Consider the following 22,331-nt stretch of genomic DNA (forward strand, 5'->3'; position numbering starts at 1 on the left):
GATGACGGTGCGTTTTCAGGGGTAACAAAAACATCAGGAGTATATTTGGCACAAGAACCTGTGTATCTTGTGTGTTTTAAATGATTGTAAGTCAGTACTCACACTCATACAGTAGCATCTTCTCATGTTGGCAAATTAAGTGCTGGGTCAGGCGAAAGTAGTCCGGTGAGCTATCCCACAATGCCAAAATAGCAGAGATGTTGCTCCAATGAGAGTGCCACGCTGAGATGGGTGTGCAAACCCTGGGACACAGCCATGCTCTCACTTTTTTTTTATACATGCATCAAACAAAGAAAATGAAGTTTGACACCTGTAATTTTGAGGTAATAATGACTACAAACGCAATGTGAAATAAACCATACATATACACTGCCTCTTGTTGACTCCAATTACAACTAAACCAATTACTTAAAGATGTTTTACCTCCTTGTACCAGGTAGGGAAAATCAAATATTCATGTCAGAGATCAAGAAAACACAATCTCGTATTCTGTTACTATGTAATTTGGTTATCACATTCTCTCTAAAGTGTGAGGTATTAAATTGGGAATTAAACAATAACCTATTCAATCACCACCAAAGACAGAGAATATCTAGAATTTCTCCTAAACCCATGAATAAGATGGCACACATTTATTTCAAAATTATGGTAACAAAATTACCATGACAAGGAGTGTAATTCAAAAGCCAAAAATAAATGGCATAGTCAAAAACCTGGAGTACTAAATCTTTTATTCAGACCATTTTAAAACATTTAGCTCATTCTAAACTCACGTAATAGGCATAATCATTGGAATATTCCTTATGATTCCTAATTTTTTTAGCAGCACCTTCATAAGGTGAGGCTTGAATTTTTATATTATTAGGTTTACTCCTGTACGTAGAACTGCCCAGCCCTCACTTTAAAGTGGTTTATTAACGTTATATTAATTAGCTCACCTAGTTTTGATAGAGTAAAATTCTACTTAATATCAAGGCCGTGAGGTCCTTAAGTGTTTAGCTGCTCGGTAGCATAGCAAATTGAATGGAATTAGGACCCGTCTAATTCCTGCAAAGCCGTTCACCTGCTTTAAAAGGAAGCGGTTGGGTTTATATATTAACCTCCTAGACTGTGTTAAACGGCGTAACTGTAAATGGGGCAGTTTTTAACCATATTTCACAAAAGAGAAGAGGGAGAAAAAGGCGTTTCAGCACATTACAGCGGGGGGTCTGTGACTGGTCACGCCATTCACAAGCTCCACCTTTGGGATAAATCAGCGGCGGCATCTGTGCGCTGCTGTCCGGTCAGGACACATGTCGGATGGTGTGTAGCGTTTGGGTTTCCAGCCTCCGTCTTTTTTTACATTATCTAGCGCTCTATGAAGGTTTTTGTGAGAAAACATACACGGATCAGCATTTATCCGCCGTGTGCGGTCGTTGTTAGTATGTCACGCTGATGACTGTGGACAGGATGCCCGCCAGCGGCGCCGACAACTCGCTGAAAGTCAGCGCCTTCATCCCGGTGTGCACCGCCGCCTGCCTCCTGGTCGGTTCCACCTCCGGCTTCTTCGTCTTCACGTAAGTTAACCCGCGTCTGGCCGAGGGAGAAAAAGTTGGTGACAAACCACTCATCATTTGGTTCATTCTTCCATTTTTTTCCCCCATTATAATGAACATTATAATAGGTTCTTAAAGTAGTGGCCCAGGTGCCACAAACGGCCCGCAGGAAAGTCTAATGAGGCCCACACATATTAAAAATTTATTTTCAAAAGTTGATTTTTGTAGCTTTTGCTCATTATATACTGCTGCTTTTATTTGATTACACATGAGAACATTAGCTGTGAAGTTTTAGAGCCTCAACGGAAGTAGAACATTTCACTATTTATCGATTTTGCTCTTGTGCTATCTTTCACCCTAATGAAACCGCGGTTTATCAGCCATGCGTGTTGTACTTGGATGTTACATACATTAAGTTACGTTATTTTAGATCAGAAGAACAAATTAAAAAATAAACATTTCACGTTTTTCCGCACTGAACGGCCATTCGTGATTATATATTGTACAGCCCTACTGTCAACTAGCTCTACTGGTGGTTGGCTCTCACTGCGGTATTGTATCACTTCCTGTTCCGGAGCCCAGCGGTATTTTGCTGTATCTGTTAGCTGTTTAATCTGCGCAGTTAGATTGATCTAGTTACCTAGATAACGATTTGTTTCACAGTGTAATCTTCACGTACCTTAACTAAAGCACTCCCTCTGCTGAATCACCTCTAAATTATTTACACATTATTCACTTTGTGTGTTTTTAGGAATCTGCTAGCTTAGCGCAGCTACTAGCTCTTAGCTGGTTTAGCATGGCGGCTTCTCCTGCACTTTTCTGCTATGGGTGTGAAATGTTTAGTTATTCCTCGGCCTCCTTTAGCAGTAATGGTACTTGTAATAAGTGTAGCTTATTCGTAGCTTTGGAGGCCAGGCTGGGCGAATTGGAGACTCGGGTCCGCACCGTGGAAAATTCTACAGCTAGCCAGGCCCCTGTAGTTGGTGCGGACCAAGGTAGCTTAGCCGCCGTTAGTTTCCCTCTGGCAGATCCCGAGCAGCCGGGAAAGCAGGCCGACTGGGTGACTGTGAGGAGGAAGCGTAGTTCTAAACAGAAGCCGTGTACACCGCCAACCTGTTCACATCTCTAACCGTTTTTCCCCACTCGGCGACACACCCGCCGAGGATCAAACTCTGGTTATTGGCAACTCTGTTTTGAGAAATGTGAAGTTAGCGACACCAGCAACCGTAGTCAGTTGTCTTCCGGGGGCCAGAGCAGGCGACATTGAAGGAAATTTGAAACTGCTGGCTAAGGCTAAGCGTAAATTTGGTAAGATTGTAATTCACGTCGGCAGTAATGACACCCGGTTACGCCAATCGGAGGTCACTAAAATTAACATTGAATCGGTGTGTAACTTTGCAAAAACAATGTCGGACTCTGTAGTTTTCTCTGGGCCCTTCCCCAATCGGACCGGGAGTGACATGTTTAGCCGCATTTTCTCCTTGAATTGCTGGCTGTCTGAGTGGTGTCCAAAAAATGAGGTGGGCTTCATAGATAATTGGCAAAGCTTCTGGGGAAAACCTGGTCTTGTTAGGAGAGACGGCGTCCATCCCACTTTGGATGGAGCAGCTCTCATTTCTAGAAATCTGGCCAATTTTCTTAAATCCTCCAAACCGTGACTATCCAGGGTTGGGACCAGGAAGCAGAGTTGTAGTCTTACACACCTCTCTGCAGCTTCTCTCCCCCTGCCATCCCCTCATTACCCCATCCCCGTAGAGACGGTGCCTGCTCCCAGACCACCAATAACCAGCAAAAATCTATTTAAGCATAAAAATTCAAAAAGAAAAAATAATATAGCACCTTCAACTGCACCACAGACTAAAACAGTTAAATGTGGTCTATTAAACATTAGGTCTCTCTCTTCTATGTCCCTGTTAGTAAATGATATAATAATTGATCAACATATTGATTTATTCTGCCTTACAGAAACCTGGTTACAGCAGGATGAATATGTTAGTTTAAATGAGTCAACACCCCCGAGTCACACTAACTGCCAGAATGCTCGTAGCACGGGCCGAGGCGGAGGATTAGCAGCAATCTTCCATTCCAGCTTATTAGTTAATCAAAAACCCAGACAGAGCTTTAATTCATTTGAAAGCTTGACTCTTAGTCTTGTCCATCCAAATTGGAAATCCCAAAAACCAGTTTTATTTGTTATTATCTATCATCCACCTGGTCATTACTGTGAGTTTCTCTGTGAATTTTCAAACCTTTTGTCTGACTTAGTGCTTAGCTCAGATAAGATAATTATAGTGGGCGATTTTAATATCCACACAGATGCTGAGAATGACAGTCTCAGCACTGCATTTAATCTATTATTAGACTCAATTGGCTTTGCTCAAAATGTAAATGAGTCCACCCACCACTTTAATCATATCTTAGATCTTGTTCTGACTTATGGTATGGAAATTGAAGACTTAACAGTATTCCCTGAAACCTCCCTTCTGTCTGATCATTTCTTAATAACATTTACATTTACTCTGATGGACTACCCAGCAGTGGGGAATAAGTTTCATTACACTAGAAGTCTTTCAGAAAGCGCTGTAACTAGGTTTAAGGATATGATTCCTTCTTTATGTTCTCTAATGCCATATACCAACACAGTGCAGAGTAGCTACCTAAACCCTGTAAGGGAGATAGAGTATCTCGTCAATAGTTTTACATCCTCATTGAAGACAACTTTGGATGCTGTAGCTCCTCTGAAAAAGAGAGCTTTAAATCAGAAGTGCCTGACTCCGTGGTATAACTCACAAACTCGCAGCTTAAAGCAGATAACCCGTACGTTGGAGAGGAAATGGCGTCTCACTAATTTAGAAGATCTTCACTTAGCCTGGAAAAAGAGTCTGTTGCTCTATAAAAAAGCCCTCCGTAACGCTAGGACATCTTACTACTCATCACTAATTGAAGAAAATAAGAACAACCCCAGGTTTCTTTTCAGCACTGTAGCCAGGCTGACAAAGAGTCAGAGCTCTATTGAGCCGAGTATTCCTTTAACTTTAACTAGTAATGACTTCATGACTTTCTTTGCTAATACAATTTTAACTATTAGAGAAAAAATTACTCATAACCATCCCAAAGATGTATCGTTATCTTTGGCTGCTTTTAGTGATGCCGGTATTTGGTTAGACACTTTCTCTCCGATTGTTCTGAGTTATTTTCATTAGTTACTTCATCCAAACCATCAACATGTCTGTTAGACCCCATTCCTACCAGGCTGCTCAAGGAAGCCCTACCATTATTTAATGCTTCGATCTTAAATATGATCAATCTATCTTTATTAGTTGGCTATGTATCACAGGCTTTTAAGGTGGCAGTAATTAAACCATTACTTAAAAAGCCATCACTTGACCCAGCTATCTTAGCTAATTATAGGCCAATCTCCAACCTAAATTTTCTCTCAAAAATTCTTGAAAGGGTAGTTGTAAAACAGCTAACTGATCATCTGCAGAGGAATGGTCTATTTGAAGAGTTTCAGTCAGGTTTTAGAATTCATCATAGTACAGAAACAGCATTAGTGAAGGTTACAAATTATCTTCTTATGGCCTCAGACAGTGGACTCATCTCTGTGCTTGTTCTGTTAGACCTCAGTGCTGCTTTTGATACTGTTGGCCATAAAATTTTATTACAGAGATTAGAGCATGCCATAGGTATTAAAGGCACTGCGCTGCGGTGGTTTGAATCATATTTATCTAATAGATTACAATTTGTTCATGTAAATGGGGAATCTTCTTCACAGACTAAGGTTAATTATGGAGTTCCACAAGGTTCTGTGCTAGGACCAATTTTATTCACTTTATACATGCTTCCCTTAGGCAGTATTATTAGACAGCATTGCTTAAATTTTCATTGTTATGCAGATGATACCCAGCTTTATCTATCCATGAAGCCAGAGGACACACACCAATTAGCTAAACTGCTCACAGGGGGTTGTTTTGACCGTTGGGGTTTTTACGTAATTATTGTATGGCCTTGCCTTACAATACAAAGCGCCTTGGGGCAACTGTTTGTTGTGATTTGGCGCTATATAAATAAAATTGATTGATTGATTGATATAAACTGCACGTTATTTTAGATCACAGAACAAGTTTGGATAGCCTTTGCTGGTTCAGTGTTTAGTTTATATTGATTTCTTAATACCCTAACCGTACCCACCCAACTATCTTTACACATTGTAAAACATAATAATGCCTATAATGCAGCACCGTACCAGTTTAATAATGCTACGCCATTATATATTAGGGGCAAAACTGACAGGGAGCAAAGTGTCTAGGAACTGCCTGAATATGTATTCACCCCCACCCCATCCCCATCACCCAGCTCGTGTTCCCAGACAAGCAAAGCTAAGGCTTAAAAGCTACATTTTGTTTGGATATTTGATTAAGGAATATTTTTGAGGACTGAATGGTAGTTTTTGTAATGAACGGCCTGGGCGCATAACGTATAACCGGTAGATTGCCTTGGTAACCGCTGCACCATCAGTGGACCTAATCGCATCAAAATACTTGCTAATTAATGCGAACCTGGTGTTCTCGGTGCTAACATGTAAATTAAATAACACTAAACTGTCTCACAACAGAAATACTGGAGCACCAATTTCTTTGATGGTCTGTTAGCACAATTCACTGCCCTGCAAACCATAATCTCTCAGATATTTGTAATAAAATTTTCAGAAAGGACAAGCATTCAATTCGACTGTGTCTGATCCATGGCAGCAAGCGGCCTTTGCTAGATGGGCTGACCGCGTACTGAGCTGTCACTCAAAGTGCCCATGCCACTAATAATTCACAACGTTATGGTTTAAAATAGCTTATGTCTGTACTCTATATGTGTATAGGTATGTATGATCTATGCCAAGTAGCATAACGGCATTCTGCACAGTGGATTTTTAGCTCCTTGTATGGCTGACCTGTTCAATCTCATGGATTCCTCTTTGACTAATTTTTCAAAACAGTATTTCTTGCAAACAAATCAATCATCAGAGTTCAGTCAGTGCAACACTCAGAGGCTTGTTTGCTGATAGTGTTTTAATATGACTCCGTGTGTAAAAGAAGTAAATTCATTCTTTGATGTGAGCATTGTCTGAAACAATAACTGACATCATATTAAGTAAACTTGTTGCATAACAGTTTTATCAACTTTTTGTGCTGGTAAAGACAAAATTAAACAATAAATAGAATGTGTGGATGGGAATGGAACCAGAGCTTTTCTTCAGTACTGCATGTTAGTGAGACAGCATGGTGTCGTCTGTATGTGATCTGTGCATTTACATTGCTTATATTCCATTATATCTTTACAAGAAAGTAGTTTGTGTGCAGTTTAATCAGAAATTGTACATATAAGAAATATGGCGAATAGGCAGATTGGTGTCATAAATTGATATTCCATTATGAAGGCTTTTATCAGCAATGTTACTCTACTGACCCTTGACCTCTGTAGATATATCTGTCCTAGTTTCGACTGTGCATTCCAGGGGTGGACGTTTTCTCTTGGAATCTGAGACCAGATTGGGACTATGGGATTAGAATCTTCTGTCCAATTCCATGTTAACCCTATCTGGGAATATTTCACTCTGTCATTTTTGAATGTGTAATTAGCTGCGTGTACTTAGTCCAAATCCATCTAAATACTTTTATGACTTACAGTGGGTTGCAAAAGTATTCAGCCCCTTGGTATTTCAAGCATTTTAATTTCATAGCATTTCAAATACAAAAACTAAATCAGGCTTCTCAATAAAAAAATTTCTAATCTTCCTTAGACTCAAACTGAAAGTAAATCTCTACAACCTGATATAAATTAATGGATGACTTATGGAATTAATTAAAAAAATAAAAGCCAAGATGATGGGTTGCATAAGTAATCTGCCCCTTTTGGTGTAATGCCTGTATATAATCAGTTTAATTTTCAGTTTTCTTCAGACAAGTCAGGGGATGGATACATGAACATTTCCAAGTCAATGAATATGTCTTGGACTTTATTTACATCAGTTATCAAGAAATGCAAACAGTATGGCACTCTATGGTAAATCTGTGTGGAGTAGACCGTTGTCAAAAACTCAGTGACTGTGCAAGAAGGAGAAGAGTGAGGAAAGCCACCAAGACATCCACACAACCAAGAACAGGCTATAGGCTTCTGTGGCTGTGATTGGAGAAATTGTGCATAGTGCATTTTCAGCATTTTGTATCCCCAGTTATGCAGCTTCATGATGAAGTGGTATAGAGGAGGATTTTATTAAAAAGACCTGAAAGTTCAGCCACAATTTGCCAGAAGGTACATCTGAGATGCAAGCCTGGATTTAATGTTTTGGTGGAAGAAAACCATCAGAATGTTCATATTTATTTATAATTGGATACATTACAACCTCATTAAACCTCAAAGTCACTTTTTACATTTTTTGGTTCTAACTTAACAGCAAACATCATTGCATTCACTTAAAAACTGTAAAAGCAAGCAACAAAAAACAAGCTTTTCAAATTCTTGTTCTACGATCCTCTTTATCATTTAGTGCAGCATAAATGTTACATTCGCTTCATTTTAGTGATTATTACCTTTTACGTGTTGCAGTGTTGTATCATTTTTAAACTAATATCCTCATACATGTGTGGATTTTGTAGGCATAATAATACTGTTCAAAATGTTTTTTAAGTCAAGATGGTGCAAAAATAATGGAAACAATCTAATTATTAAATCATTCACCTTAAATAGTATTATGCATCGAAACAACAAAAAAAAATGCCTCTTGTGATTACCTTTGTATTTAATAAACTAGACAAAATAATCTGCAAATTTCATTTAGTTTTGAATATTAACATTTGGAAATTAATTTTGGTCTTTTACTCATATTGGAGAAAAAAAGATTATTTAAGATTTTGTGAATTAACACCAGGGTGCCTAATTTTTTTGTTTGTTTGTTTTTTTGCACAGTACTATACATATGTAATTTACTGTTGAAATATTTTTCTTTATATGTCTTCTGTATTGACAGGCATAGTACAAACATCTGTACTAAGGCATTTTTTGTGCAGTGATCATTACAATAAACTGCTATTTTTGTTTTTCTTATTTTGCTGTTTATGCTCTATTTTAAGAAAATCAGGTCTGTCTGCTGAAACGTCCCTCGTTAACTAAAATATGCATTCTGTCTCGACTGAGAAATCCTGCATTATCAACAAGCCACCTACTCGCAGTGTTGAAATGTATTGAATCTTGAATTATGCTACATGGTAAATCGAAACATATATTCCTGTTCTTTCACTGCAAAATAAGCTTTAAGTGACTTTTTTTTGCACGCATTAAAAGAACAGATCTACTTGTTTGTTTACGCGGCCACAGTTCACAAGTGCTTTCACTTCTTCACCTTTGATGGTGCGTGCTGATATCCAGAGATGCAGTAGATTACAGGGCAGCGATGCCGTTCGTGTAACTCTGGCAGTATTTTGCAGTGCTGAGCGTGCTGCTTGACCGACTGTCTGTGCCACTGACCCACTGCGGTGATGGTCCTGCAGTAACATGGCGTTGTATAGAGATTTGTTGTGTCCTCGCAGTTATTGGGAAAATAACGACCTTGTGGAGCAGGATTTAAAAAATGCCTCTGGTAACCACATTTCAAGCAGGTTTGCATGTTGTTTTTTTTTTCCCTTCGTGCATGACACACGGTGATGCCATTTTTGTTGTTTACAACAGGCGACTTGAACCGTAACCCCCCATGTGCACAAAGGATCATGGGTCCCTGAAAGACTCTATTTGTCTGCCGGATGTGTCATAGTGTTTTCTGACTAGGCTGACTAGGCAAGTTTTTGTTTTGCTGCTTAATATTTTCCTTGCACACTCAGCATTTCTTCAGTTTGCTGTAATTTAATTTTTGCTAGATGTCTTTGCATCTATCAAGACAGGTTTGTCCTATTACAAGAATGTGTTTATCCAGTGATTTAAAGATATATTGTGATGTTTTCTGTTTTAAAATGGGCCTTTCTTCTGCTCTACTCCATCCCAAATCTTGGTGTCACTACACTCGATATAATAACACCTTTTGTGACGCACGTGAGCCATGAATGCATGAACTGTTTGTTTGGTATTGAAAGTGAGGTTTCTACAATGCACTGAACTGTCAGAAATGGTCTTTAATCCAGAGTTTATAATCCAGGGATTACTGGGTTTGCAGCTGGCATAGCATCAGTAGGGGGTAACCCCCCCCCCCACAGACTAAAAATCAGCCGAGGGGTTTGAGGATTGTTGCTGAAGCAAATAATCGAAGAGGGCAATTCTTAATTTTGATTCCCGTTATAAACTGTTCATGTCATTGAAAACCTCATTTGTTTTGAATCTACCACTATAACCTTATACTCCAGTTTTGTATAATTAAGCACAACGTAAATGACATAAACAGAAACGTATTCAGAAAATTAAAATTAAGTCTATCACGCTTGTTTTGGACATCCAGAACATATTTGGAGACACGCCCATTCAGTTGGCCTGTGCACGGTTCAAACATGGAAAAGGATAGATAGATAGATAGATAGATAGATAGATACTTTATTGATCTCACAGTGGAGAAATTACGTTTACACTCCAGTTACCTCAGACAGCAATTAGTCCACAATTATTACTTGTTTACTGTAATAATGGCACACATCAGAATTAAAGGCAACACATACACATTTGACATTGTTTATGTGCACTAAGTTTGAAGAAGTCCGTTATCCGAATTGAGGCAAGTGGGTGAAGGCCACGCAGCAACGCTGAGTTGCGCCGCCAACATCAGCTTGGGGGGAACGTGGGCTTGCAGCTAAAACTACATCACCCCCTCCGAAGGGAAACGGGATGACGAGAAGCAGGTGCCGGAAAGGGTGGGTGTTGATGGGGGAAGGAGGGGTGGGAGGGGGAGGGAATGAAACATGCTTCAGTCCTGTGAAAAGCAGTTTATTGTCTTTGTGAGATAAGAAACAGCCAATGTTCCCCAGGCCAAAACAAATCCCTCTGGAGGAAAAACAGTCGGGCAATTTGACCTTCAGGCTTGATAAGCCTGTAATGTTATGGTTACAGCAGTGAAAAACACTTAACAGTTCCACTTGCACAACCAAATCCCAATTATGAATTAAGAATATTCCCAATTATGAATTAAGAATATTTACCAGCCTTTGAAACCTTCAGCTTTAACTGCAAAGCACGCATCTGCTGCCAGATGTCATCCAATTTGCATCTGAGTTCAAGAGTCATCGCAGTCGGAGAATGCACTGCCTTGCCAACCTCGTTAATCATGACGGACAAGCGAGGGGTCATGGTTCTTGATGCCGCCATCTTGCCAATTTTCCGGTAGATCAGGGCAGCACATGAGCCAAAAAGTACCAGCCCTGCTACCTTGAGACCAAAAATGAATAAATCCTCGACGTCCTCGATGGAGAAAGGCGCCAAGCATGCCACACGCCAGGAACTCCAGGAGTCATGGACATAGCCCGCAGGATACCTTCCATCTGGGCAGGTAGGATCCCCCGGTCCTGACCTTCTTGTAGAAAAAATGGTGTCAATAGCGTTCAGAGACCAGCTGATTAATTCCATGGTTAATCCAATAGTAGTCCAATAGATCCAGTATCCGATTTGAGGAATTCAGTCTGGTGAAATAGGGACTTGAAGGTTAAAGGCAGAAAACAGAGATAAGGGAGAGTGGAGGAGATACGACCGCCCTCGTCGGAGTCCCAAGCTGAAAGGAAGTGGGCGTGGTTAGCAGCAGCTCCTTTCCATTTAAAGAGACAGGCAGAGAAACAGCTCATTTCTCAGAGAGATGAGAAACTGATTTTTCCAAATGCTTCATCTCACTGTATATGGAATATTTTTGTCTACATTTTTTTTTTTTTTTATATATATATCTGCCGACTTGCATTAACTTGCTGGGAAGGTCCACTTTAAAGTCTCTGTAAACCATCTTCTAAAGGATTGGCATTTTTGTAAAGCAGTTACCCCATGCCATTTCTGAGAAGCTGGTGATTTATTTAAAGCTTCTTAAATAAAATCTTACGTTTACGTCCCTACGGATGTTCAGATCTGCACAGATGAATTTGATGCTTCCACTTTGGGAAGCAAAAACATCCTTCTTGCAGAGCCATCATGGTTTAATCTTTTGCTGTCACCACTCAGTGCATGTTTAACGCACGCTGTAAACAATTACTTTTGGAATCTCCTGCTGTCATCAAACTAAACGGGATGAAGATTATCCCTTCGAGTTTTAAGTATAAATTGAGTTTACCTCAACTTTTAAGAGACGCACAGCATAAAATACTGTTTAAACTCAGACTTGCATTGTAAGAATGCTTTGAATTAATGTGTGTGTGTGTGTGTGTATGTATGTATGTGTGTGTGTATGTATGTATGTATATATGTATATGTATGTGTGTATATATACAGTGACACCCTGCGATTTTGCAAGTTCTCCCACTTAGAAATCATGGAGGGGTCTGAAATTTTCATCTTAGGTGCATGTCCACTGTGAGAGACATAATCTAAAAAAAAAATTCCGGAAATCACAATGTATGATTTTTTTTTTTTTTTTTTTTAATTTATTTATATGTTACTGCTGCAAATAAGTATTTGAACACCTACCAACCAGCAGGAATTCTGGCTCACACAGACCTGTTAATTTTTCTTTAAGAAGTCCTCTTATTCTGCACTCTTTACCTGTATTAATTGCACCTGTTTGAACTTGTTACCTGTATAAAATACACCTGTTCACACACTCAATCAATCACACTCCAACCTGTCCACCATAGCCAAGACCAAAGTGCTGTCTAAGGACACCAGGGACAAAACTGTAGACCTGCACAAGGCTGGGATGGACTACAGGACAACAGGCAAGCAGCTTGGTAGAATATAACAACTGTATGATTATTTATTAGAAAGTGGAAGAAACACAAGATGACTGTCAATCTCCCTCGGTTTGGGATTCCATGCAAGATCTCACTTTGTGGGATAAGGATGATTCTGAGAAAGCTCAGAACTACACAGGAGGACCTGGTCAATGACCTGAAGAGAGCTGGGAGCACAGTCACAAAAACTACATTAGTAACACATGATGCTGTCATGGTTTAAAATCCTGCAGGGCAGCAAGGTCCCCCTGCTCAAGCCAACACATATCCAGGCCCGTTTGAAGTTCACCAGTGACCATCTGGATGATCCAGAGGAGGCATGGGAGAAGGTCATGTGGTAAGATGAGACCAGAATAGAGCTTTTTGGAATCAGCTCCACTTACCATGTTTAGAGGATGAGAACAACCCCAAGAAAATCATCCCAACCATGAAGCATGGGGGTGGAAACATCATACTCTGGGGGTGCTCTTCTGCAAAGGGGACAGGACGACTGCACCGTATTGAAGGGAGGATGGATGGGGTCATGTATTGTGAGATTTTGGCAAACAACCTCCTTCCCTCAGTAAGAGCATTGAAGATGGATCATGGCTGGGTCTTCCAGCATGACAATGACCCCAAACTCACAGCCAGGGCAATTAAGGAGGGGCTCCGTAAGAAGCATTTCAAGGTCCTGGAGTGACCTGGCCAGTCTCCAGACCTGAACTCAATAGAAAATCTTTGGAGGGAGCTGAAACTCCAAACCTGAAAGATTTGGAGAAGATCTGTATGGAGGAGTGGACCAAAATCCCTGCTGCAGTGTGTGCAAACTTGGTGAAAAACTACAGGAAACCTTTGATCTCTGTAATTGCAAACAAAGGCTACTGTACCAAATATTAACATTGATTTTCACAGGTGTCTAAATACTTATTTGCAGCAGTAACATACAAATAAATTCTTTAAAAAATCATACATTGTGATTTCCGGATTTTTTTTTTTTATTAGATTATGTCTCTCACAGTGGACATGCACCAAAGATGAAAATTTCAGACCCCTCCATGATTTCTAAGTGGGAGAACTTGCAAAATCGCAGGGTCTTCAAATACTTATTTTCCTCACTGTATATATTTCTTCCTGTGCATATATTCAGGTGCCCGTGGCTGGCTCTGACCATCTCCCCTGCTGTGCCACCATGCTGTGCTGTCGTCTTCCTGTTCGTGCTGGCCAACTTCACCATGGCAACCTTCATGGATGCCGGTGTGCTGCCAGTGGGTCCGTATTCAAAGTAACGTTACATTTGCAGTGAGAGAGATATCAATTTATTTTTCTTGGTCGTCATTTTCCCATTTCACGTGTTTTGCAGCTAACGAAGACGAGGACAAGGAGGATGAATTCCGTGCACCGCTGTACAAGAACGTGGATGTGAAGGGAGTCCAAGTTCGGATGAAGTGGTGTGCTTCCTGCCACTTCTACAGACCGCCGCGCTGCTCCCACTGCAGTGTCTGCGATCACTGTGTGGAGGTGAGAGAGATGAAAAGAGAGGAGTCAGGTCATAGGAATAATCAAGAAAGAGTGAAGACAAACAGTTTTAAGGGTACAAAAGTACAAAGTGAGGATGCACCAGAAAAGGAGAGTGGCTATAATGCACATGAGAGAGAAAGAGAGAGCGAGAGAGAGACTGCAGCCAGGTGTGATGGGAAGAGTCAATAACGGGATTTCTGCAGGTTGGACAGAGTGTGATGGTGGGAGGGTGAGATCTCAATAATCAGGTTAATCCTTTTCTCGGATCCTTTGTAGTCTCCATAGAAATGCAATTTGAAAAAGGGCTTCAGACATCCTAAATTAAACAAAGCGTATTTAGAAAGCTCTCCAGCCCATCAGTGACACAAAATATTTGATATGGACTGAATATTAAATCTTGTTTTCCTGTTTTTTGGATTTAGGACTTTGACCATCACTGTCCCTGGGTGAACAACTGCATTGGGAGACGAAACTATCGCTACTTCTTTCTGTTTCTGCTGTCGCTGACAGTGCACATGGTCTGCGTTTTCACATTCGGTCTTATCTATGTCCTGAACCACATGGATGACTTATGGAAGCTTCACTGCACAGTCACGTATCCTTGCGCCTCGTATCGCACCATTTTCTGTATTCAAATGTCAAAATCCTTCCTTCCTCTCGTTGAGACGTGTGTAAAGTGGTTTTCCTTCACAGTCGATCCAGTTTGGCAGTGATCAGTATATCAGGACTCTTTCTTATTCCAATTCTGGGCCTCACCGGATTCCACCTCTACCTGGTCTCCAGAGGACGAACCACCAATGAACAAGTCAGTTGGAGTCAACAAACGTAAAAGTACAGTCAAGCCTGGTGTTCTCAGTAGTGACATCTGCAGGTTGAACAGTTTGTACAGTGGTAAAAATGAATGTAGGTCTATGAATGGTGGTGGTACAGTGGTTAGCACGTGTCTCCCAACAAGAAGGTCCTGGGTTCAAGCCCCACCATAACCCATTCTCCATGGAAAGGCATCTGTCTATATTAGATCTGCTTTGGTGATGTGATGCAAATGACATGCTACTTAAAACTTGCAGGGGAACTGTTTGGGCACTTTTCCCCGACTTTCTTTCTCAAATTGTAGTTTGAGTAGCACCACCCACTGGTGGTGCTTCAAAAGTACCAGGGAATATCTAGAAATTCAAAGCCACTGAAATGATTAAATTAATTGGGGTAGGCTGGCATCCTACAGTCTGACAGTTTTTACCTTTGACCATCAGATGTGTATTTGTGTGGAGGGAAAGTGTAGAACTTGTAGAGAGAGACATTATCTGGTTGTTAAGCTCTGACGTAACGCATCACATGATAAATCTGTTTCTGGGTCCAAAGACCTGCAAGTTTACAATTAGTTACATCTGTATGATCCTTTTAAGGATCTACAGTTTAAGTTTACAGATATATATTATTTTATTTTATTTTTCATGATTAGGGGATGTTTTACAAGGCTGGAATGGATTAAAATTATTTTAGTTATTTTCAATGGAGGAAATTCACTTACGAGCTTAGTCATGGAACAAATTAAACTCGTAATTCAAGGTTCCACTGTACTACTAAAATGTATTTTTTTTTTTTATGCTTTTCATCACGTTAATAAGAGACTGCATCCATGAGACCCTAAAAACTTACTAAAACAAATATTACCAATAATCCGTGTCTGTTACGTTTAACCTGCGTGGAATTTAATAAACACAAACCGAATTTCAGACATCTTACATATATTACTCTGGAACAAAGAGGACAAACACTGTTGTAAAGGACAATAAAGAGGACGTTAAAGTGCAAACTTCACTTTCCCCCAGAACAACATGAACAGGAAGCAAGCGTAGCTCACAGCAACTCCCATTGAAAATAACGGAGAGACAGCCTGTGATTCTTGCATGTTTACATAAAACAAACGCAATAACAACGTCTATAAACCCAGACAATATATTCAAGAGAGTTTTAGGCACAATATAAAAATAGTTTTATGTTGTAATGTTAATGCTGTTGTCTGTGTGCAGCAGTTTAAGTGCAGCCTGATCAGAGCGTCTCACTGTAGTTCTCAGTGTTAATGACAGAGCGCCTTTTTTGTTTGGACCTGGAAGTTGAAAATCACATGATGCGTTACATCACACTTAACAACCGGAGTCCTTTATCTTGACAGTGATGTTCATGTCTTGGAGTCCTCAATGTTTGAGACTGAGAGACACCTGGGAAGATCTTATGGAGGTACCAGGTTGCTGGACAGAGGTGTTTGGTGATGCCGATATCTCAGCAGGAGAACGAAAGTCCAAAGTCTTTCAGGTCCTGATGCTTCCTGTCTTGCTGTATGGTCAGGGCAGTGTTGCCAGATCCCCTAAGAAAAGTAGGCATTGTCTGTCCTAAAAGTCGCCAGAAGTCGCAAAACGACATAATCATCAAATTTGCATATTATTTGCATAGTATGACATCATCACATGCTGTAGGGGAAAAAAACGGAGAGCTCATTGAATACATTATCAACGTTTTAATATTGTTTGGTAAATTCCATATTCATAAATGTAGAGTATTGAAAAGGAATTTACACGGACCTCTGGCTGAATTTGAACAATATATAAGTAGTATTAAGCTTATAGACTCTCCCAAATGTCCTAAAACTGTCACGCTCTATGAGGAATTTTTTTTTTTTTGAAGAGAATTAATGTTAAAGGATGCCTTTACTTTTGTTATTGTACAATTTTTTTTTTTATCTCTTTGTGGCCTCGTCCTTTGTTCATTTTACTGTTAATATATTTGTTGGAAAAAAAACACGTGACAGACAGAAAACGTGAGTAAAAACACCTTAATAATATTGAACTACAAATAACCTTGATTGTTGGCTTGTTTATTTATTTATCCATTAAAATTGACTATCACTTCTCAAAATCGCGTGTTTGAATGTGGAGGATTGTAGATATCCCTCCGCTCAGTGCTTTGCACACAACCTCTGTGGCTTTGCAACAGCAGCGGAGGTGGGGAGACCTGCTGCCGCTCGGTGAGAACAGAGACTAGATCTGAGTTGCCAAACACCAGAAAAGTCTCCAGTGACGCCAGGAAAAGGAGCTAGATTTGTCGCTAGTCACTTTTGAGAAAATAAGTCATCAAGAGGGTTTGGAAAGTCACCAGATTTAGTGAGAAAGTCGCCAAGTTGGCACCGCTGAATCACGGGTGCACATAACTGGTACTCATCATGCTCGTGTGTGCTAAAAATCATTGATGCACACAGAGGGAAACACTTATACAATCTGTCCTCCTATGAAGTGCTTCCCTTGTGTTTTTGGCTGCGCATCATTTATTTTTAGCACGCACTACACCACCAGTACTAGTTATGTGCATGCCTGTGTATGGTTTTGAGACTTGAACACTAAATGGTGTCCTAATGTGACAACTAATCATCTTTGGCATTAGGTCTCTTTGGAAGATCCTTGGGTACCACTGGAATGACTTTGTGTCAACAATGTTTGTTTAGGGAAAATGGAGGAGGAGTATCACGTGCATTTTGAGGGAACATCACCTACGACATTTTGGTCATGTGGTGCACTTCTATGGGCTTGATCCAACACGCACTGCAGCAACTGGAAAAAGCCAAGAGGATGCACACATTCCACCTATCTGTGAAAGATACTTTTTAAAGGTGGGGTGGTCCAGTTGTCTGCCTGGGTGGTTGCCATCCAGCACCCAAGGGAGTTTTGTGGCACGATGGATGCGGCAGTGTGCGGCACCAACACATGCTCCCAATCCTGACCAGAAAGGTGGTACCTGGGTCAAAATGTTCAAGATCCAAGGCACTAAAGAACTAATATGTTAATTTTGAAAGCAGTTAGTGGTCATAACAGAACAATACAGTGCAGCCGAATATTCTCCTAACTCTCATAATGTCCCAACAGGTAACAGGGAAGTTTCAAGGAGGAGTTAATCCTTTTACACGAGGTTGTTGCAGCAACCTGGAGTATTTATTTTGCAGTCCCATCTCTCCAAAGTAAGAATTCTATTTCTGTCGTATCTGAAGCTTTTCAGATCACGTCATACCTTGATGGTTGCGTCTTTGTCTTCTCTGTCTGTCACACCAGTTACACAGAAAGACCCTGGAACAAAACAGCCGTCCACATTCAGCCTCCATTCCTGAGACCAGAGATCGACGGGGAGACCTCACCGAAAGTCAGGGATAACGGAATACAGAGTAAAGATGTCCAAAATAAAGTAAGTATGAATAAATTTCTCAACGTTTAAGCCACACAACTTGATGTTTCGTGTTTTGTTCTTTTCCTTCTCCTTCCAGCTTTCTACAGTTGGAGATATTGAGCTGAAAACTCCACCTCCTATCCCACCCAAACCAGACCACAGCCTCCTCAAAAGTCAAGTGTCTGCTCTTGATGGTACGATAGGACAACCAGATCAGGCCCTATTCATAATGCATACACGCTTATATAATGGTGACAAAGATGCCTCCATTGTAAAAACACTATAATTAATCCTGCGGCGACCTATTTTCCAGATACGGGGCACAATACCAAAACCATCATTCCCGTATCTATACCCACTGTACCGCAGCTGAGACCAGTTTTAGAGGCCATATCCAGAGGATCTTCACCCATTCTTCCAGAGCAGGTGCTCAGTTTGATCTGGTCTATTCTTCCCTGTCATTAGCATCTTATTATAATGGTTGTAGTGTGTATATTAATGCAGTCAGTGTGAGGGTCCACAAATTTTTGGTAACTAACGCCATAAAACTATTACGTGTTCATATACGGCATTTCAGGTTCTGATACATACAGCTGAGGACCAGAATTCCTCCGAAAAACATGCTTACTTTGGGTCTTCTCCTTTCTCCGCCTCTGACTGAGGCAGCCTTCTCTACATGTAGAGTTAGTCCTCGGCAAGGTTGGGTAGGATTACTTTGAAATGTAATCCAAAAGTAATCAGATTACAAGTAATCCAAATGTATGTACATACATACATGTAATCCACATGTATTCTTTCAAAGTAATCCTACCCAACCTTGGTCCTCGGATGCCCACTGCCCCTAGTGGTTGCATTGTGTCCATCTGTAATTAAAATGGAATAAATGCAGATGTCAAATTTCATTGTATGTCACAATGACAAGAAAGACCCCTCTTCTTTGATTTTGGGCCATGTCGGCCTGTTGCAAAGCCCGTGTTGCTGATCACAATCTCCTGGTGGCCGCTAAGACCGCTGTTGTTTATTAGCAGACTATGCAGCTCCACTCATTAACTAACTGGTTTGCTTCATTATGCCTTGCTAATTGCAGGGAAAATAGATCTGCATTTTGGCTAATGTTTGACATTTTAACCTGATGTATGTCACATTATTTAGTTGCTGAAGACATCTGAGCAGCAAGGGAACAGCAAAGGACCTGATGTCAGTTCTGAGTCCAAAGGAAGCCCAGTGAGAAGGAGCCCCCAGAACAACTGGTCTGTTGAGGCCAACACAATCTCCAACCCGCTGCAGGCCAACCCTCTTATACTCAGCTCCCGCTCTCTTGTCCCAAAACACAACAACATCCACAGCAGCAAGTCCCAACTGCCTGGTGTGCTTGCGGAGGGTTTGGGTTCCAATCCCCTGCCAGTCTTGACCTCTCCTTCCAGCCTGCTGACCAACCACAGCAGTGGCTACCCATACAATAGTCTTGTCAACCCTGCAGATCCTCACCTTGTGGGAAAAAGAGGGGCTCCTTCAGTGGGGTACCATGCACATTTTATGATCCATGGTACAGATGGGTCTGTGGTGCCGCGATCAGCTCCTCATGCCTACAGTCCCGTTTTTGTTGGTGTCACCAGACACTCTCCTCAACTTAGAGAGCCCTCACCTGCCTTGCAGGGTCTCACATCCAGGGATCCTTCACCTTCCTTCCAGGGTTTCATACAGAGAGATTCTTCTCCTGGTTTTCAAGGGCTGTTGACAAGGGATCTCACATCCCATCCTGCAACATCACAAGATGCAACCCGTCCAGGTCTGGGCATTCGTGATATGACATCTCAGTGTCTTCGAGACAGCCTTTGTGATCTTGGCCCACATGGCTTAACTCCTCAGAAATCTGCAGCCGCACGCTATGACAGCTTTTCAAAAACCTTCATAGCATCAATCCACGAGAGAAAAGAAATGGAGGAAAGAGAGAGAATGCTGCACCTTCAGGCCAGATCTCAGGCACTCTATGGCCCGGATATGGGTATCTACGACATCCCCAGCAGGCGCAGCCTGCCACCAGACAACATCCGACCTCAAGGTTCCCGTGGAGCAACTCCACCAGCCTATGGCTCCCGTGAATTTCTGATGAGTACAGGCATCCTGGGCTACGGGCTGAGGACTTCGCCGCTCTCCAGTTCCTCCACATCGTCGCTCACTCGGGGTCTTAAACCATCCAGCTCTCCTCTGCACAGCAGCAGCAGCCTGCAGAGTAAAGGCAGATCATCACCTCCAGCCTGCGGCCCTCCTGACAGCCAAATGCATGCCCTCCCCTCCTCCACAGCTACCCTGCCCCGTATGCCCTCCACCGCTGCCTCCGCCGCCACCTCCTCATATGCCACTTATGGCACAAGAAAACGATCCTCAATGACATACTCCTCCAAAGGGAAGGACTCATTCACCCAGGGAGCTCAGAAATAAAATTAAAAAAGCACTCTGTGTTTGTAATGGTGTGAATGAATCATCTATGCAGTGTTAGTCACAGTCGTCACAGTTCCCAAATTCTTTGTAAATAAGAGGCTGTCTGGAGGATGTGTGAGACAGAAGCACACAATGAAGAATTCATTTATACATATTGTTGTGATGTGAGTTTCTCTGTCGTTAATCCAGAAAGTTCTACTCAGGATAGTCGTGCCTCCTCTTTCGGCACACACAGATTACCTTTTGTTTGTTTCTATCACTTTTGATATTGCTATTGTGAAATGATGTGATGCCGCAATTTGTTTGTCTCCTCATGAGAAATTCCTATTTAATAGTATTTTGTAGTCATTTATATGAATAAATCTATTTTGTATTTTCAGTTTCATGTGTTTTCTTCATGGACAGTATATCGAGGCATAGTCGGGGGTGGAGGGGTTCCAGTTTTGTGGGCTCAGGGTCTTATCAATGCTTTTTGCAGATAATGTGGTCCTGTTGGCTTCATCGACCGGTGAACTCAAACACTCACTGGATCGGTTCACAGCTGAGTGTGAAGCAGCTGGGATGAGGATCAGCACCTCTAAATATGAGGCCATGGTTCTCAGCAGGAAACCGATGGATTGTCTTCTCCACGTAGGGAATACGGCCTTGCCCCAAGTGAAGGAGTTCAAGTACCTCGGGGTCTTGTTCATGAGAGGGGATGATGGAGCGTGAGATTGGCCGGAGAATTGGCTCAGCAGGGGCGGTATTGCATTTGCTCTACCTTACTGTTGTGACGAAAAGGGAGCTGAGCCAAAAGGCGAAGCTCTCGATCTTCTGGTCAGTCTTTGTTGCTACTCTCATCTATGGTCATGAGGGTTGGGACATGACCGAAAGAACTAGATCGCGGGTACAAGCTGCCAAAATGGGCTTCCTCAGGAGGGTGGCTGGTGTGTCCTTTAGAGATAGGGTGAGAAGTTCGGTCATCAGTGGGGAGCTCGGAGTAGAGTCGCTGCTACTTTGCATTGAAAGGAGCCAGTTGAGGTGGTTCGGGCATCTGGTAAGGATGCCCCCTGGGCACCTCCCAAAGGAGTTGTTCCAGGCACGTCCATCTGGGAGGGAGACCCCGGGGAAGACCTAGGACTAGGTGGAGAGATTATATCTCCACACTGGCCTGGGAATGCCTTGGGATCCCCCAGCCAGAGGTAGTCAATGTGGCACGGGAAAGGGAAGTCTGGGCTCCCCTGCTAGAGCTGTTGCCCCCACCACTCAGACCCGGAAAAGTGGTTGAAGATGAGTGATGAGTGTGATGGCACTTTTCTTGTGTGAGTGAAGGCACCTACACAGTACGTACTATAATAAGGAACTCTGAAAATATAGGGCTGGCAAGGAACTCGAGGAGCTAAGGTTGCACAGTTCCCTTTAATTAAAACTAAGCTTTGAAGACTCGTCCCCTACACTGTGGATCTATCCTGGTTTGCAACATCCAGTCAGACAACTGGTCCGTCTTCTCCTCCCAAAAGTAGCTCACTATCTACTACAGCATCCTGTTGCTGGAATCCTCAGCATTGAGGCACCTACATGGGATCACGCACAAATGCAATACATGACCTTAATGTTGACGTAACTATTAGCTTGATATAAAATCATTCCAGGGCTTCCCTAGGATACTCAAAGGACCAAGACTGAAGACTTTCCATCAATGCATTAAGTGACTCATTACCATCCAAGTCTCACAACCTTGCGTGGAATCACCAGGTCCCAGAAGGCTTGGACCTTT

The 22,331-nt window shown here is 41.7% G+C and overlaps 1 protein-coding gene across 2 annotated transcripts; it reads left to right on the forward strand.

The window, feature by feature from the left end:
• The first annotated feature begins 1,190 nt into the window (after positions 1 to 1,190).
• Positions 1,191 to 20,625, forward strand: zdhhc8a (zinc finger DHHC-type palmitoyltransferase 8a). Of its 2 annotated transcripts, XM_034192691.1 has the most exons (10): positions 1,191 to 1,556; positions 13,554 to 13,675; positions 13,767 to 13,924; positions 14,347 to 14,519; positions 14,627 to 14,729; positions 17,839 to 17,930; positions 18,022 to 18,151; positions 18,231 to 18,327; positions 18,447 to 18,559; positions 19,286 to 20,625. In XM_034192691.1, the coding sequence occupies exons 1-10, from the start codon at positions 1,435 to 1,437 to the stop codon at positions 20,573 to 20,575; spliced, it is 2,400 nt and encodes a 799-aa protein (XP_034048582.1). In that variant the 5' UTR covers positions 1,191 to 1,434; the 3' UTR covers positions 20,576 to 20,625. The 2 variants fall into 2 exon arrangements, with proteins under 2 accessions (XP_034048582.1, XP_034048583.1); XM_034192692.1 differs by lacking the exon at positions 1,191 to 1,556 and having other exon boundaries at positions 13,570 to 13,688.
• Positions 20,626 to 22,331: the final 1,706 nt, after the last annotated feature.

Source organism: Thalassophryne amazonica, chromosome 17 (genome assembly GCF_902500255.1).
Source record: "Thalassophryne amazonica chromosome 17, fThaAma1.1, whole genome shotgun sequence".
NCBI lineage: Eukaryota > Metazoa > Chordata > Actinopteri > Batrachoidiformes > Batrachoididae > Thalassophryne > Thalassophryne amazonica.